The 14,917-nt window shown below is 44.2% G+C and overlaps 5 protein-coding genes across 7 annotated transcripts; 1 reads left to right on the top strand and 4 right to left on the bottom strand.

Moving 5' to 3' along the window:
• The first annotated feature begins 66 nt into the window (after positions 1 to 66).
• mrpl40 (mitochondrial ribosomal protein L40) lies at positions 67 to 1,490 on the top strand. Its single transcript, XM_037258200.1, has 6 exons — positions 67 to 229; positions 359 to 436; positions 556 to 711; positions 920 to 1,001; positions 1,083 to 1,316; positions 1,410 to 1,490. The coding sequence occupies exons 1-5, from the start codon at positions 168 to 170 to the stop codon at positions 1,308 to 1,310; spliced, it is 606 nt and encodes a 201-aa protein (XP_037114095.1). The 5' UTR covers positions 67 to 167; the 3' UTR covers positions 1,311 to 1,316; positions 1,410 to 1,490.
• Positions 1,334 to 2,459, bottom strand: c9h22orf39 (chromosome 9 C22orf39 homolog). Its single transcript, XM_037258211.1, has 3 exons — positions 2,359 to 2,459; positions 1,822 to 1,989; positions 1,334 to 1,735 (listed from the first exon to the last, which is right to left on the bottom strand). The coding sequence occupies exons 1-3, from the start codon at positions 2,386 to 2,388 to the stop codon at positions 1,604 to 1,606; spliced, it is 330 nt and encodes a 109-aa protein (XP_037114106.1). The 5' UTR covers positions 2,389 to 2,459; the 3' UTR covers positions 1,334 to 1,603.
• A 433-nt stretch (positions 2,460 to 2,892) lies between these two features.
• Positions 2,893 to 6,056, bottom strand: ufd1l (ubiquitin recognition factor in ER associated degradation 1). Of its 2 annotated transcripts, none has more exons than XM_037258189.1 (12): positions 5,908 to 6,056; positions 5,568 to 5,700; positions 5,083 to 5,115; positions 4,869 to 4,990; positions 4,611 to 4,741; positions 4,447 to 4,519; positions 3,892 to 3,960; positions 3,749 to 3,817; positions 3,620 to 3,670; positions 3,456 to 3,544; positions 3,284 to 3,368; positions 2,893 to 3,191 (listed from the first exon to the last, which is right to left on the bottom strand). In XM_037258189.1, the coding sequence occupies exons 1-12, from the start codon at positions 5,908 to 5,910 to the stop codon at positions 3,117 to 3,119; spliced, it is 933 nt and encodes a 310-aa protein (XP_037114084.1). In that variant the 5' UTR covers positions 5,911 to 6,056; the 3' UTR covers positions 2,893 to 3,116. The 2 variants fall into 2 exon arrangements, with proteins under 2 accessions (XP_037114084.1, XP_037114085.1); XM_037258190.1 differs by having other exon boundaries at positions 5,568 to 5,655; positions 5,908 to 6,022.
• Positions 6,057 to 6,482: 426 nt separating this feature from the next.
• dhx37 (DEAH (Asp-Glu-Ala-His) box polypeptide 37) lies at positions 6,483 to 13,311 on the bottom strand. Of its 2 annotated transcripts, none has more exons than XM_037258111.1 (27): positions 13,169 to 13,311; positions 12,941 to 13,044; positions 12,705 to 12,874; positions 12,510 to 12,622; positions 11,951 to 12,326; positions 11,728 to 11,876; positions 11,571 to 11,663; positions 11,404 to 11,500; positions 11,105 to 11,218; positions 10,796 to 11,012; positions 10,584 to 10,682; positions 10,437 to 10,507; positions 10,221 to 10,356; positions 10,074 to 10,150; positions 9,759 to 9,991; positions 9,468 to 9,579; positions 9,289 to 9,395; positions 8,991 to 9,179; positions 8,718 to 8,842; positions 8,527 to 8,643; positions 8,148 to 8,320; positions 7,964 to 8,078; positions 7,683 to 7,820; positions 7,505 to 7,599; positions 7,124 to 7,197; positions 6,859 to 6,956; positions 6,483 to 6,772 (listed from the first exon to the last, which is right to left on the bottom strand). In XM_037258111.1, exons 2-27 carry the CDS (start codon positions 13,038 to 13,040, stop codon positions 6,696 to 6,698), a joined length of 3,465 nt encoding a protein of 1,154 aa, XP_037114006.1. In that variant the 5' UTR covers positions 13,041 to 13,044; positions 13,169 to 13,311; the 3' UTR covers positions 6,483 to 6,695. The 2 variants fall into 2 exon arrangements, with proteins under 2 accessions (XP_037114006.1, XP_037114007.1); XM_037258112.1 differs by having other exon boundaries at positions 12,941 to 13,042; positions 13,184 to 13,284.
• Positions 13,312 to 13,374: 63 nt separating this feature from the next.
• Positions 13,375 to 14,660, bottom strand: gp1bb (glycoprotein Ib platelet subunit beta). Its single transcript, XM_037258199.1, has 2 exons — positions 14,511 to 14,660; positions 13,375 to 14,270 (listed from the first exon to the last, which is right to left on the bottom strand). The coding sequence occupies exon 2, from the start codon at positions 14,257 to 14,259 to the stop codon at positions 13,642 to 13,644; it is 618 nt and encodes a 205-aa protein (XP_037114094.1). The 5' UTR covers positions 14,260 to 14,270; positions 14,511 to 14,660; the 3' UTR covers positions 13,375 to 13,641.
• Between the last annotated feature and the right edge of the window lie 257 nt (positions 14,661 to 14,917).

Raw genomic sequence — 14,917 nt, 5'->3', positions numbered from 1 at the left:
TATCCACCACAAAATTCGCGAATGTGCTTTAGCAAAATAAAAGCTCGCTCGCTTTAACTGTTCTTACGTCATCAATCCGCGCCACGACTTTTCCCAGCGAGATGATACGCGTATACACGCGAATTAAATTGACAGTTCTTTGACAGTTTTAGTGAATTAAAAAAAACATGACTGCGGCTATAACTCGCTGTATCGGTAGGATTTTATCTCGGCAGACCGCTCCGATAAGGTAAGTTTAGAAAGCGATATTTTGACCGAAGCCAAGTCTCTTGCGGCTTAAGGTCATTCAATGGACTATTGCTTCTGTAGCCTGTTTGCCCTCACCCTAGTGTCTTTCCTGTTGTGTCTGGCTCGTTAGTGGTCTGGCAGAAAATGGTGGCATTCACAGTCCTTGGTTTACTGCAGCGATGACACTAAGGACGTCTGCTCCACTCAAGTAAGATTTATACTGGAACATGACATTTCACTAAAAATCAAGACCAATGACCATTGTATTTTTAGCAAGATAGTTTTGCTAGTTTATAGTTTTTGAGTGTGTGTCCTTTTTTTTTTAAGTGCGGAGCCCAAAAAGAAGAAGAAAGTGGATCCCAGAAGAGAGACGATGATGAGGGAAAGGCTAAAGAAGAGGTTGAAAAAGTTGGAGAAGGTTCCGCCAGAGCTGATCCCAATCGAGGACTTAATCACTCCAGCCAAATGTTTGGATGAGACCAGGTGCAATCTTGCTTCTCGACTGTCACTTTTTCCTAAACTAATCTGGCAATTAAGAAGTGTTAGGAGTCGACAGCATGAGCGATTCTTCTCATCATTCAAATATTTTATGACATCTTTACTAACACCTGTTAATTATTTGGTTGTCTTACATTTTCTTATTTCCTATGGGAAAATTGTTTTGAATACTGATTTTGTTTTCTTTACTAAGGGTCCGCTCCGCTCCCAGGCTGTCATTTGAAGAAAGTGAAGACCGAGCTCTGTTGCTGAAGGAGTGGTCCCGATACAAACATGTAATCGCCTTCTCAACAAAAGCAAAATAAAAAAGGGTCAACCAGTTTGTAGACTACTTGCGACATCTGTTTTTTTTGCAGGAGCAGCACTTGGCTGAGATGGACGCCATCGAGCTTGCCCTCAAAGCCCAGAAGGAGGCACTGGATGAGCTTAAGGCAGAATCAGAAGAGCTTTACCAGGCAGCGCTGAAACCAGACCCCCTCTTGTTCCCTTTCTCCCACGAGGGCCCCTCTTCCACACCACCAATCAGCAGTTATGAAGCGCCCGATGGGAAGTACACCGACGTCACAAAAGTCTACACGCAGTGATGAGCGGGAAGATGCATTTTTTAAATGGAAAAACAATAGTCTTGTACTTTCACTTACTGGATTAACAATACATCTATGAACCATCAAGCAATCAATGAGGTTTGACTTTGTATGTATATTATGTATAAAGGCCTGAAGCATCAAAACAGCAAAAAAGACTAACCTGAGTTAAATTCCCAAGTGTTTAGTACTCAAACACCATTCAGTTGTGCTATATACAGCACAGCACTGTGCAATGACAAAGATTCAATGTGTATTTCTTTACATTTACAGCGTCATTTGTCTGTGTCGGTTCAAGAGTCCTGAGGTTTTTCATAGTTGAGGGGCAAGTGCCAGTCACTGGGTGGGTCTCGCCTCAGCTCCCACACCGGGGGGAACTTCCTCTGCTCCGCTACTCGGCTCCTTTCACTTGTCTGCAGTAATTCCTGTAAATCCCAATTCAGTGTTTGTTTGCATCATTGCATTCTTTACTAATGATAATACCAAAGAAAATGAATGGCACATTTTTCACCTTGGCCTCAGCGCTTGTGTTCTTCTCGCATGCTTTACAGTTGTAGTAGTCTTCTTTCCATTGCTGGCAGGATGGAGAGGTACCGTAAGTGTAGTAGTGATGGAAACGATTCCACAAGCTCTTGCAGTGTTTGTATTCACTCCAGTAGTTGCTGCAGGCGCGTGGTGTCTGCAAAAAAAAAAAAAAAAGCCAGCAAAGGTGATTGTTTTATTTACCTGTTAGAAGAAATTGCACCGTGAATACCACAATCCGATCTACTTACAGTAACAAAGTTAGCAGTTATGATAATGTAAACTCCGTAAAATGAACTCAAGGTCACAAGGTTTGAACAACTACACACATTAAAACACACATTCTTCTTTACGTCTCAAGAAAATGTTTGACTTAACAGCTAATTGCTAACGTAGTAACGCGAAGACGTCTCTTTGCTAATTAACAGTTGAGACTTTATCATTACCACAAAGCAGTATTTTGTAACGGAACGCCGAGAACACTTCTAGCTCAATAAACATAATAGTACATCCATGAGTATTTTACCCTCCATTCTTTCTCCACTGACGTTCCCATTGCTAGCTTGGCTTGCTAACAAAAGATGCGTTCACTTACACTCGTATTTTGTACGTTTGTTGTAGTGCTCGTTTCATGCTAGACATTGTAGAAATATTCTAACGCAGTAAATATCAGCAAAGAACATCTGTTCAATGTTGCAGTTTATGAACATAAGAACAGCACCCACACTTTTAACAATCCTTTATTCATCTATAAATAAAGAAAAAAGAAAATATTTGAGATCCCTAAAATAACAGGAAAAATTCAACACATTTCTCATCATTATTAAAATCAAGTTCAAAAAATATTGCACCCATTTTGTCACAACAATGGGCCATAATAGGGGAGCAAAATGTATGAAGCGGACTGTAAATCGTCAACAATGGAAAATAGCAGGCAAACGTAACCTTCAAGTAAGAGGCAATTCAGAATCCAAATAAAAATGCTTCAAAGGTGAATCTTGGTCATGTTTTGGTAAAATAATTTAAACCAACCACCAACACATTTGGGAAAGTACAAAAATCACTGCTGGCAGCATTTTATGCATCGCAGCTTCAATTCAACAAAAAAGGGACTGCCCCAGTTGTAATCAAGTACAAGCCAACTTCCACAGCACAACTGCAATTTCAAAGCGTTGTCTCGGTGTGCCTGAAAGAATGTTTTCACTTTGCAGGCGTAGGTGACAAGACATGTTGTGTGTGTGTGTTTGTGCACATGAGCCTTCAAATCTTTTTTGCCAGAGCTCATCATGGCTTTCTGCCCTTCTTGCGTAATGATTGTCCTTCTCCGGAGAAGGCGATGAATCTGTTCATGGCGTCATCCTGAGAGGCAAAGCAAAGAGTTTTGATTGCAAAACCTTGGAATAAAAGTCACACTTGAAGTGTAATGCGCTTAAACATTTCACCAGACTGACATCGTCAGGCATTCTTCTCGGCAGTGGCCTTGAGTTTCGAATGAACGTGATCCGGCCGACTTTAAACTCGTAGTTGGGGATACCTCTGCGTGACAAAACAATATCATTGACTACTTTGTTTTTAATCGATCCTAAACTACCACCATCCATTCTTGAAAACACTCCGTTTGACCTGATAATGTCGCTGGGGCCCAGCGGAGCAGGGCTGGGCTCGATCCCTTTGGTTTTACCATCCAAACGGTTGCCAGAACCAGTGAAGGCCTGAAGAGAACACACGCATTGTCATCAAGTCAAAAGACCCGAACACACCAGTCAACCTCTTTAACAATCGCTCACTCGGAATCGTGTGTCCATATCGGCATAAGTGCTTGGATCTGCGTCCTCCTCCTGAGAAGGTGAGGACAAACACATTTTATGGAGCCAGCAAAACTTGTACAAGCAGGCATGTTGCAAGGCGGCACGTACAGTCGGTTCTTCTTGGTGATGAGGCCTGCGTTCGGGCTCTTTGTAACCGAGCGGCGCATCAAAATCCACCTGGGAGTGACATCACGGATTAAAAGTGGGACTGAAGCACGCTAATCGTACATTGCAGGTCAAATCATACTTACATTCATGTCACACTCAATGATGGATACTGCTTTGTCTGGCTTGGTCTCCATCACACGCAGCTCATAAATCTAAAGACAGTTGGAGGAAGCTTCATTTTATTCCACTCAGTAAAAAAAAAAAAAAAAAAAACCATTCAGGTCGCGCCACAGTTACTATGACATTTGATACTACCTTGTAGATGTTAAGTGCTTCTGTAAATAAACATTGGGTTGTAGGACATATATAATATGCATTTCTTGTATTCGTACCAATATGCAGGGTAAAAAAATAACAGTTCAAATTGGGAAAATACATTCAGAATTTACATAAGGTTGATGTAAAAAATTAACATACCACTTTTCAAACGTCACATTTTTGTGACGTAAAAAGGGAGATAATTTAGTTGCGCGTTATGTGTCCAGGCATATAAATATTACTTTGGCGCCATCTTGTGGAATCTTAGTGTTGTTGTTTGATTAAATCATTGCTCGTGTTTTTTGTGTTTGGTCTGTCTGAATGTGTCGTGTAGTCAAAAGTGAAATTGACAGTATAGCTCATTGAAAACATCCGTGTACCTTTTCATTATAGTTGATGGCTATGACATCACCCGTGGTCAGACACGCAAAGTTCCTCAAAGCATTCTCCAGGCTGAAAGAGGGTGTCACAATATTGCTTTTTCACATCACATACCACGATGTAGAAAAGGATCAGTTGGGTGCTGTGCAGTACTACGTCTTACACTGCTTTGGGGTTTGTAATATCCAAAAAGTCCGGACTCTGCGGCTGGAACTTGGAGTAGGTGGCCACCATGAGGTTAACACTCTCAACCTGGACCAGACCGCCTTCCTCCAGCAGCAGATTCTGCATCATCTGAGGAGCAAATAAAGATAGTGTGAAGATCACTACATTAGGAACATGATTACAGACATGAAAATGGTCTTGCAAGGAAGCTGTATCTGCATCACTCGGTTTCATGACAATTCTCGGTGTGTCTCACCCAGTGTGGAAGATAGCAGATTCCCTCATCTGCCACAAATTCAAGAACACCACAATGTGTCATTCGGTCCGAGTTCTTGTTGGTCAGCTTGAAGAGCATTGGGTAGGTGATATTAAGTCTGCCTGGACAGGTGGATAACACACACAGTTAGAAATGATAGGATTAGCTAAAGAAAAAAACAAAGGACATTTCAAGAGGGAATTATGACACTTACTGAGCTGGTCAAGCGCTGAAGGTGGCATTATGACTGGAGAAAAAGAAACAATCACAGTCACAATATTGCTAAAAGAAATGTGTACAGGATGTGCTAACAGGAGTGGAACGAGTCAAATAATTAGATTCACTTGCAAATTCTGACAAGTCCTCATGTAATGTAGCTCACAATATTGCAAAATAATCTTGGAAAAATACGTGAGACACACTTTATAGATTTGTAACGACAATCAAAATTTGAAACCGTTTCACAACTGTTATGAAACGTTATCATGGTTTATCGGTCAACGTCAATAGAGCGTGCCATAAATAGCCTGAAGCCTCTTTTATGAAGAGGTGTTCAAAATTCGAAAGTCGGGTCATTCGTAAATCAAGGTACCACTGGAGCTATTTTTTTGACAGCTTCTACATAAACACATACTTTTTTTTTTTTTTTTTTTTAACATCACGGTGCATCGTGTGTCATCGTGTATGGATGCGGCTTACTTTTTCCTCCCTTCTCCACGTCGGAGCGGTCGTTGGGACCCGCCAGCATCGACACAGAATAGCATCGGTACTGAGTGGAAAAGCGGTTCTGGAAGCCACGGGACATCGGGTGGTCAAAGAGGTGGAAGGAAAACTGTGCAAGACAAGCCAATTTGTTACGAACTGCAACACGTTGTTAAGGGAGGAATAAAAAATGGTGGTTTGTTCGCGTTAAGTTTCATGATGACGGTGCGTGTTTGGTCGTGTTGTTGTTCCTAGCGGCAGCTAGCTTAACAGCGTCGAGTTGCAGTAGTATTGACGGCTTCGTCAGCGTTGGCAGATGAAAGCTTTTGTTGCTCACCATGTCGACGTGGTCGTCTTTGCTCCCACGCAGCGCCCAAAACAAGAATACGAGCTTGTGTTAGGCTATTTTGACATTTACATACAAGCCGAGTACTTCTACTGTTGTCTTCCGCCCAAACCGGAAGTGCGGGTGACGTAGTCGATGACGAAGAGGAGCCAACCAATCGTCGGCTCGTAACATCACGCTCGTAGAGTTTTCGTTACAATTTTCTACCCAACAAACAGTAACGCTATTGTTCTTGCGGCGATTATTTATTTACTTATGCAGAAACTGCTCCCACTATGTAGTTACGTTGAAGTACGGGACTCTGGTAAAAGTAGTCGTGAATCTTTTTTTTTTTTAAAGGGACAGTAATTTCCAATTGCATCTGTAATTCGCCTGTTTTACCCAAGTAAACGTAAAATTAAATTCATATGCAATAGCTTTTGTGAATATTTTCAAGGCCAAGAAGAATTATTTAAAAAAAAAAAAATCATCATGAATGTGATCTATAAGCTGCACAATGCAACTGAAAGATGAAAGAAAAAAATCAAATAAGACCACACCTACAATGAAGTGTCAGCATCCTGCTCTGGGGCTTTTTCCTCTCCATGAAACACAGACAAGTGTTAATATTTTAATAAGTCTTATGAAGACCAAATTACATGCACATGATTTACAGGAGCACAATTTTAAAGTCATTTGAACCCTAATCGAGGTCGTTTCTATTAGAAAATGCATGTAAACATAGCTTATAAAATACTATGACAACCGATGCAGGGCTTCTTTCCTTTCAAAAGTTGGCTTTATACTGGGGGCCAACTTTTGGCGACGTCCTGATGCATGGCCTCAGGTAGCCAAAGGCAGTATTCAGACAGCAAGACTGGGGGGAGAAAACAACAAGGTTAGGCGAAATGATGTTGAATAAAATCTGACAATCAAGTCTTGGCAGCTACATAAAGTTTGTACATTTATTGTCAGTCTTCCACAGGGAGAGGAGAGCATCTCTGCAGTCGACTCTTTGCGAGACCAGAGCTCCCAGCACGGCTTCTGTCCTCGGCTGCAGCCTACAGCACAAAGACAGGATAATTTGTTTGTTTAATTTCGTTGAACATGAGGAAGTCGTGTGTGTGTGTGTGTGTGTGTGTGTGTGTGTGTGTGTGTGTGTGTGTGTGTGTGTGTGTGTGTGTGTGTGTGTGTGTGTGTGAGAGAAAGAGAGAGAACAATGACTTACTTGGCCCATGATTTCATCATGATGGAGGGGTTTGACAGAAGATGGCTCCTTTGGGCCTTTAGTTTAGGACACACCTGCACAAAACACACAAAAAGTCAGACTACCACCCAGACTACAAGATCATCTGTAAAATCAATTACGTTAATTTCAAGGGTCCTAATTGCTAAGAGCAAGAAAACAAGTGGGGAAATGCAACATAACCTCCATAAATAGTACATAAATACAAAACCATGACCAGGAGATTTAAAAATGTCCTTTGCCACATTTCAGATATAAAATAGGATTTTTTGTGAAGAATCAACACCAAGTGGGATCATGCAATGGTGAAGTGGAAATATTCATAAGACTCAATTATTGAGAAAAGTGGAATTGAAGCAGTACCTCTCCATCTAGAATAAATTGAGCAAACAGTTTGTATCTTTCCAGACCATCTGGATACTCCATCTCCACTGCGGGAAGCTTCCAGGCCACTCGAACTGCAAAACACCAAGTGTGCAATTGATGTCAAGAGCAGAGAAAAGACGCAGCATGAATGGCGACGTCATCAGTGGCAGCTTACAGAAGGTGCTTGAGCGGTGACACCTGATGGTGCCCGTGGAGGAACACAAAAATGGCCCCGGTGACTCCAGAGGAGGGTCAAGGTGGCAGTACTGCGGCAGGAGCCGAGGCACCCACTCGGCTTCGACGGCGGACACACCTGACGGAAACACAACAACAACACGCAACTGGTCTTAAAGGGGAACCCAGTGGCCCCTAACCCAAAATTTTAGAAAATGTACCCGAGTAATCAACAGAACATTTGATAGGATCATCGATTTGTTTGCGACAGCACTAGCTGACCTTTCATGTACATCTTGGTGGTCTCCATTATTTCCTGGTAGACGACAAACTCGGGCAACGTTTTGAAGAGCGGTGATGACGGATGAATGAAGACCGGCTCGTCCATGAGTGGTGTCTGTGGAGAAGAAACGGGGTCGAAATTTCCATAGACGAGTGTTTGCAGCTACCATTACCCAAGGCACACCTTGTAAGCCTGCTTCCATTTCGCGTCTAACAATTCCTCCGCTTGTACTCTTCTCGCTAGATGGTCACCGAGGCCTGCTAGAGTGATTTGTCGCAAGCAGACCACCTGGTGCGCCGTAGGGGGAGACATTTTGGGGTCGACGAACACTCCCATATCGGGGGACACGGTGTTCACTGGGAAGAAATCAAAGTGCACGGTGCTTCACTTGTCCACAAACCACATGGCAACTACAAGTGGATTTGAATGGATTAGAACATCATGGAAAAGTTCCTACATTCAAAAAGTAAACCTAAAATTGATCATTAAAATTTACTACGAACAAAAACTTCAAATTCACCAACACCAGAAAATGACAAACAATTCAAATGAGTTCAAGTACCTGCATTGGTGAGTTGACTCCTGAGTCGGCGGATCTCCACCATAGCTTTGTACCTCAGACCGTTCTCTTCGCAAAATGAGGGCGTACATCCGGCGAATTCGCACGCGCCGACAGCACCTGACATCACGCGCACACACGCAGTTCACGTTTCAGGCTGGCTCGGCTCTTGGGATGCCGCAGAGCAAACGTACCCAGCATGACCATGATGTCCCCCAGCAAGAGTGACGGTCCTTGCCCCGCCCACAGCCTCCTCATTTGGGCCATCCGAGCGCGACGCTGAGAAAGCTTGGAGTTCTCGTCTTCACTCCCTGCCGGTCTGAACAATTAAAAGCATCCATTTAAAATGATCTAGGGGTTCTCAAACTGTGGTCTGGGTACCCCGGGAGGGTCCGTGAGCCGCAGCTTGAGGGTCTGCAAAATATTTGTGAGAAATAATTATGATGTATCGTTTAAGTGCTCGTCACCTGTTGAGGTCTTCAAAAATCTCCCGGACGGTCATGGCAGCGACCGTGGCAATGACATAGGGCAAGCACTCCTGCTGCTGGCCCAGCGCCAGCATTTTGGCGTAGCGCGGTGCTACAGGGAACGAGGCCATAGCTCTACCCAATGGGGTTATGGGGCAGCTCAGCCTCGCTCGCTCCATCTCTTTCATGCTGAAAGAAGACACGAACGTTACAAAAACGGCACATCTGATGGCAGAATATAAGAAAGCGACCATGACGTGCTTTGCAAATGGGATGGAAGCAGAGATAGGAAGATTACCTTCTAAGACTAGGTGGCTCTTTGAGAGCTCCTAAGGAGACCAACAACTGTTCTGCTGCCACAAGGGCCTCAGTAGAAGGAGGAGTAGGGAAGGGGAAATTGACCACCTGCAGACCACAAAAGTGGGCATTGTCACGCTTATTTTAACAACAGAAATTAGGTGACGAGCTAGAACAAACCTTCTCGATGTTGAGATCCTTCATCTGCAGGACCAGGTCATCTACAGGCCTGCGAGTGATCTCTGCTTCTGAGAACTGACTGAAGTCACCAAAGACTGCGGATGAATACAACCTGCAGGAGAAAGTTTGCATAAAGGGTTGTTTCTTAACCTTTATTGATAAGCCAAAGCGTATACAGTGGTGCCTTGTTTCAACATTTTATCGTTCCGTGAGCATAACTTGAATCTTAAATCATTATTCACCACTGAAATGAATAAAAATGTCTTTATTTCTTTCCAGACCCACACTGACCTGTAACAATGTCCTGGCTCTGTTCGCCCCGCTCTGCCCGCCCTCTGATTGGCTGCCGCTTGCGAGATCCACGTAACCTTGAAGGACGACACGCCCGTCACGCGGTCATAGAAGCGCTTCTTCACTCGGCCGCAGTCCACCACGTATTTTATGCCGGGGATGGTCAGCGAGGTCTCAGCCACGTTGGTGGCCACCACACATAGACGAGTGCCAGGGGGAGGGGGCCTGAACACCTGCACGCACGCACACACACACACCCTGGCATTACTGAAAGAAAACACTTTCAATAAGTCTAAACACTCAAATTGATTTCACCTTGGCCTGTTGCTCAGGAGCCAGTAGTGAGTAGAGCGGGAGGACGTACATGGGGATGGACGGGTCAGCCTTCTCTTCTATGAGGACATTTATCATTTGATGTATTCCGCAGGTCTCAAGAGTCATGAAATGAGCAGCGAGGCTTGCCTGTGTCGCAAGGATCATCTCCAATGTCCAAGTCAGAGCCTTCATCCTCGTCCTCAGCTATCCCCGCCTCTCTGTCCTCGTCTCCTTCGTCCACCGGCTGCGCTGAGTAATTGTCCAGGTCGATACGAGGCAGCGACTGCAAACGGACACAACTCGATGCTTAATAATCGAATCTTTGATCCGTGAAATGACAGACAAGGAAGCGCTGCAACGTACAACGCTCTTCTTCTGCTTGGCCCTCTTGAACCTCTTCACGGCTTCTGAGGAATCTGCTTCGTCCTCGTCACCTGAAGAGAAAATTGCTCTTAAACTGAAGCCAAAGCATAGATTATGTTGGATTGTTTTTAAGTGACCTACACTCACCAATAGTTGTGTTGCCCTTCCTGAAGGGGAAAGCTTTTCTCAGTCTTCTACACAGGCCGTGAACCTCCGCCTGGCCAGTAAGAAATACCAGAATGCCCCCTGAAGCGTGAAGATGGGAAATTGAGTCCACAACTACAAGCATCAAAATTCCACTAGGTGGCAGTTTGGACTTAAAATGTTATCTTGTTAAGGTCAAATTTTCCATGGTGCACCTGAAGGCAGCATGCGGTGGATCTTGCAGGTCTTATGGAAGGCTTCTCCGGTGTAATCGTCTAGCGGGGTACGTTTGTTGAAATGCACAGTGACAGGAAACTGCCGAGCGTCCACCTTGATGATAGGCGGAGGCGTTTTGAACAACTTCTGGTTGTCAGTGAAGTCCTCCACGCGCAGAGTGGCGGACATGACCAACAGCTTCATGGGCAAACCTTTCTGAAGATGCACAAAACCAACGATGAACGTTAACACTATATTTAATTGAATAAAAAAAAAAAAAAAAGACACTCCCGCGCGCTGTACGTCACCTTGTTTCTCAGGGGAACAATACGAGAGAGCAGACCAACGAGAATGTCGGTGTACACGCTTCGCTCGTGGGCCTCGTCTATGATGATCACGCGGTAACGTCGCAGCAGGAAGTCCTGAGGTCAGATGGGTTCAGCAAAAAAAACAAAATACATATTTTATTTTTTGCATATACGTTGTGTGTTTGCAGTTTAAAAATAATATTGTTGATTCCATTATCAGGTGGTGCTAATTAAACCATTGATAACAAATACAGTAGAATTAAAAAAAAAAGTAATCCGTTTATTAGCTGAGTTTCTACCTTCTGGATTTCTTTCAGGAGAACACCATCCGTCATGAATTTGATCTTGGTCTCATCCGTCACATTGCCCTCGTATCGAATCTGATACGACACCACTCTGAGCACGCAAACACAGACATCAGACGTCATTTTGAAGCAGCAGAAGGCCTAACGGGTGAAAGTGTTACCGTGTGGACAGATTCATCTCTTTGGCGACTCGGTGTGACATGCTGACAGCTGCTACTCTTCTCGGCTCAGTGATGCCAATCATTCCAGTGCCACTGGAGGAGACAATATTAGTGCTTGAATGGCGATTGCAATCATCTCAACGGAGGACCAACTCACCTGGCGTAGCCGGCTTCGTAGAGAAACTGGGGCACTTGTGTTGTTTTCCCACTTCCGGTCTCTCCACAGATGATGACGCAAGGGTTTTCCTTCACAGCCTCCATGATGAGCTGCTCCTCGGCCAACACCGGCAGTTTCAGACGAGCCGCCTGCGTTAGCGGTCACAAGATTGTCGTCAATGTTTGCACATAGGGAAAAGTGGTTCGCTGTCTCTTTGGCAAACCTGGATTTTGGGTAATCTGTCAACCGGGATGAAGACGGCCGGCTGCGATGTCTTTGAGGTCTCATTGGACATGGACTCCTTAGTCTGTTCTTCTTTCTGAATCTCCTGCTGTTCTTCCTTCTCCTTCTCTTTTACCTCCTCACAGGGAGAACTTGTTTCTTTACACGCGCTCGTCAGCGGGGTTTTGTCCACTTCACTGTCTTCTTCCTCTTCATCACAGTCATCATCACTAGTTGAGACATGACTCGTATCTTCAACCTCCTGCTCCTCTTCCTCCTCCTCCTCCTCTTCTTCTTTCCATTTTCGCTTCCTGTTGGCCCCGCCGACACTGCTGATCTTTGGTCCAGTTGCGCCATCTACAACTTCATCAGATGACCTGGAAAATGGAGAGGACGAAGTCATCTAAAACTTGTCACACTGGTTGTCTCAATCAGATCACAGGATCGGAAATCGGGGCCATCAAGTAAAAGCAAATATATATTGGCTAGAAACTAAAACGGAACTGGGGTATCCCTACCACTGCTACTTACCCACTTATTATTTGTTAGTCTCAACTTACTGTTTTGTGCGGTAAAGCTTCTCCCCTGTGCCCAGTTTGGATGTAGTGTAAAAGAGCTTCAGTTCAGACTCTGGAACCTGCACCTCAGCCAGTCGAGTCAGGATGTCAGCTCTCTGCAAACAACACCAAAATGTCCATGTGAATCAAAAAAGTGACAAGTCAAAGGATACAGATTTGAAGATCAGAGTGTAGCACCTGAGCTTTCTTCTGCTTCCTCTCGAGCACTTTTTGCAGCTCTTTCTTCTGCTTCTTGGTTAAAGGCTTCTTTTTAGAAACAGGCGTTACTGAAGAGGTCTTCTTTTTTGCCTTGTTGGCTGGCAATACCAAGGCGTTGCTCTCATCGACACCCTTTAGTCTGCTCACATCTACGGTCGAAATTGCTATTAAAATCAGTCCAACAAAAGCGCATTGATGATGACGTTGTCAGTCACCTAGTTCTAATACAATGTCAGCCTTTTTCCCGTTTACTGGTTCTTGATGTTCGCCCTGTTGTCTCCCTTTCCAGTTGTGTTTCTTTCTCAGTTTACCCATCTCTCCTTGAAGAAGGGGGGAAACGACACACGCACACATTACGAGCCGGACACTGTTGAGTTGCGATACATACAATAAAATGTTTTTCGAAAATTCATTTGCGACTAAAGACATAATGAAATGCACAAACCGTTTATTTCCACGTAGCAAACAATGTCCTGAAATTGGCCACACTTGGTATGGTGGGTTTGCTTCTACCTCACGTGTAAACAGGAATCCGTCCGTCAATTAAACATGATCGAAAAGAAAACACTCATGATACAAACGTTCCGCTTCAAACCGAAGAGTACTAGACATGTGAAATATGAAAGAAAAAAAAGAAAACAATGATTGTCTTGAGATGTCTTTATTAACAAAACAATAAAAAAAAGAAACAATTTTGCATATTGTTTTCTCCTTAATTTAACAAGGTTGGGGGAAAATATTGAGATTAAAAATCTGTTTTCCAAGAGTGACTTGGCCATGGGGGCAGCAGAGACAGTTACAATCAAACAAAACATTCATACAGTATAAGCACATAGACTACATAGTTGAAACTTTAAAAAATATTTTTGATTATTTGAAAATTTGGTGAATAATGTTTGTGTTGAACACAGCCATTTCAACTGCTCCTGTCAGTTAAGGGCAAAAAGACAGAATCCCTCTGAGCTTCCCCTTCTGTGAGGCTCTCCTCCTTGGTCCTCCTGGCCTCTCTGGAGAGCTTCTCAAACCGCCTCAGGAACACGATGACACCGGCCAGAAGTGCAGCCTGCACCAGCACAAACACAAACAGCAATGCCTGCGAAGTCAAAGCCAGGTCACAGTACCAGTAGTGGCAGGAGTCCAGCACTTCCTGCTCAGTCAGATACTCCACCAGCCTCCCTCTGAGGCGGGGAGGAGAGCTGCAGTTAATGTGGGCCGAGGGCCTTCCTACGGGACGACGTCTCAGCCAAGCTCGCAGGTAGAGGACACCGCAGTCGCAGGTCCACGGGTTTCCGTGCAAGGAGACCTCGTGGAGAGACGAGAGCTTGTCCAAAAGGCCGTTCGGGAGGGTGGTCAACCGGTTGTTGTGAAGGCGCAGCTCGGTGGTGCCCGCGGGGAAAACGCTGGGGAGGTGGGAGGCGGTAAGAAACCTGCTGCTGCAATCCACCTGGCTGCCACGACAAGAGCAAGGATTGGGGCACGCCAACGAGACTTGAACTCCAAAGATGAGAAGACACAGAAGATGGAGCCCCTTCATCCTCAAAATGACTGAAGAGAGAAACAAGTGGAATGGTGATGATTCCTAACTTAATGGTGATGGCAGCACGATGCACGAGTGGACGCTGTCGACATGAACCCTAACGAGGACAAGCACTATAGAAAATGGACAACTGGAAGATACAACCGCTTATTCTTAGTATTGTACGACAAGCCAATCTGAAAGAGAATACCAGCTCTGGTTGCTGCAAACTACTCCATTCATTTTGGAAGTTGAGAAATGTGACTTACCGTGAGTGTTGTATGTCGTCCCTGCTAAGGCGCGTTGCTCTCGTCAGTTTCAGAGTGTGATGTTGCCGGCTGGCCCTCACTGATAAAGACTTCGAACAGGATATGCGCTGTGCACTCCCTTCATTTTCACACTAGTTCATCCCCTGATCGGCTCTTAGCCAATATTTTAGGATCACAACAAATCAACATATTTAGACATTTATTTTGGTGACTTTCTTTGTATATTCATTCTAATGCCTTAAAATGGAAATGTATGACTGGAACAAAACTGCAGAACTCACAATTGACGTTTTTTTAATACAGTAAAAATAATTACAAGAACAGAAGAATAACAGAAGAATACAATCCTAATATTTTCTGTCGTCCTACAAATGCATCTCTCTCTCCTAGAATAATAAAATAAATAG

The sequence above is a fragment of the Syngnathus acus genome, chromosome 9, assembly GCF_901709675.1.
Source record: "Syngnathus acus chromosome 9, fSynAcu1.2, whole genome shotgun sequence".
NCBI classification, from domain to species: domain Eukaryota; kingdom Metazoa; phylum Chordata; class Actinopteri; order Syngnathiformes; family Syngnathidae; genus Syngnathus; species Syngnathus acus.
The sequence above is the reverse complement of the archived record's forward strand: the minus strand, read 5'-3'. Positions and strand labels throughout refer to the sequence as shown.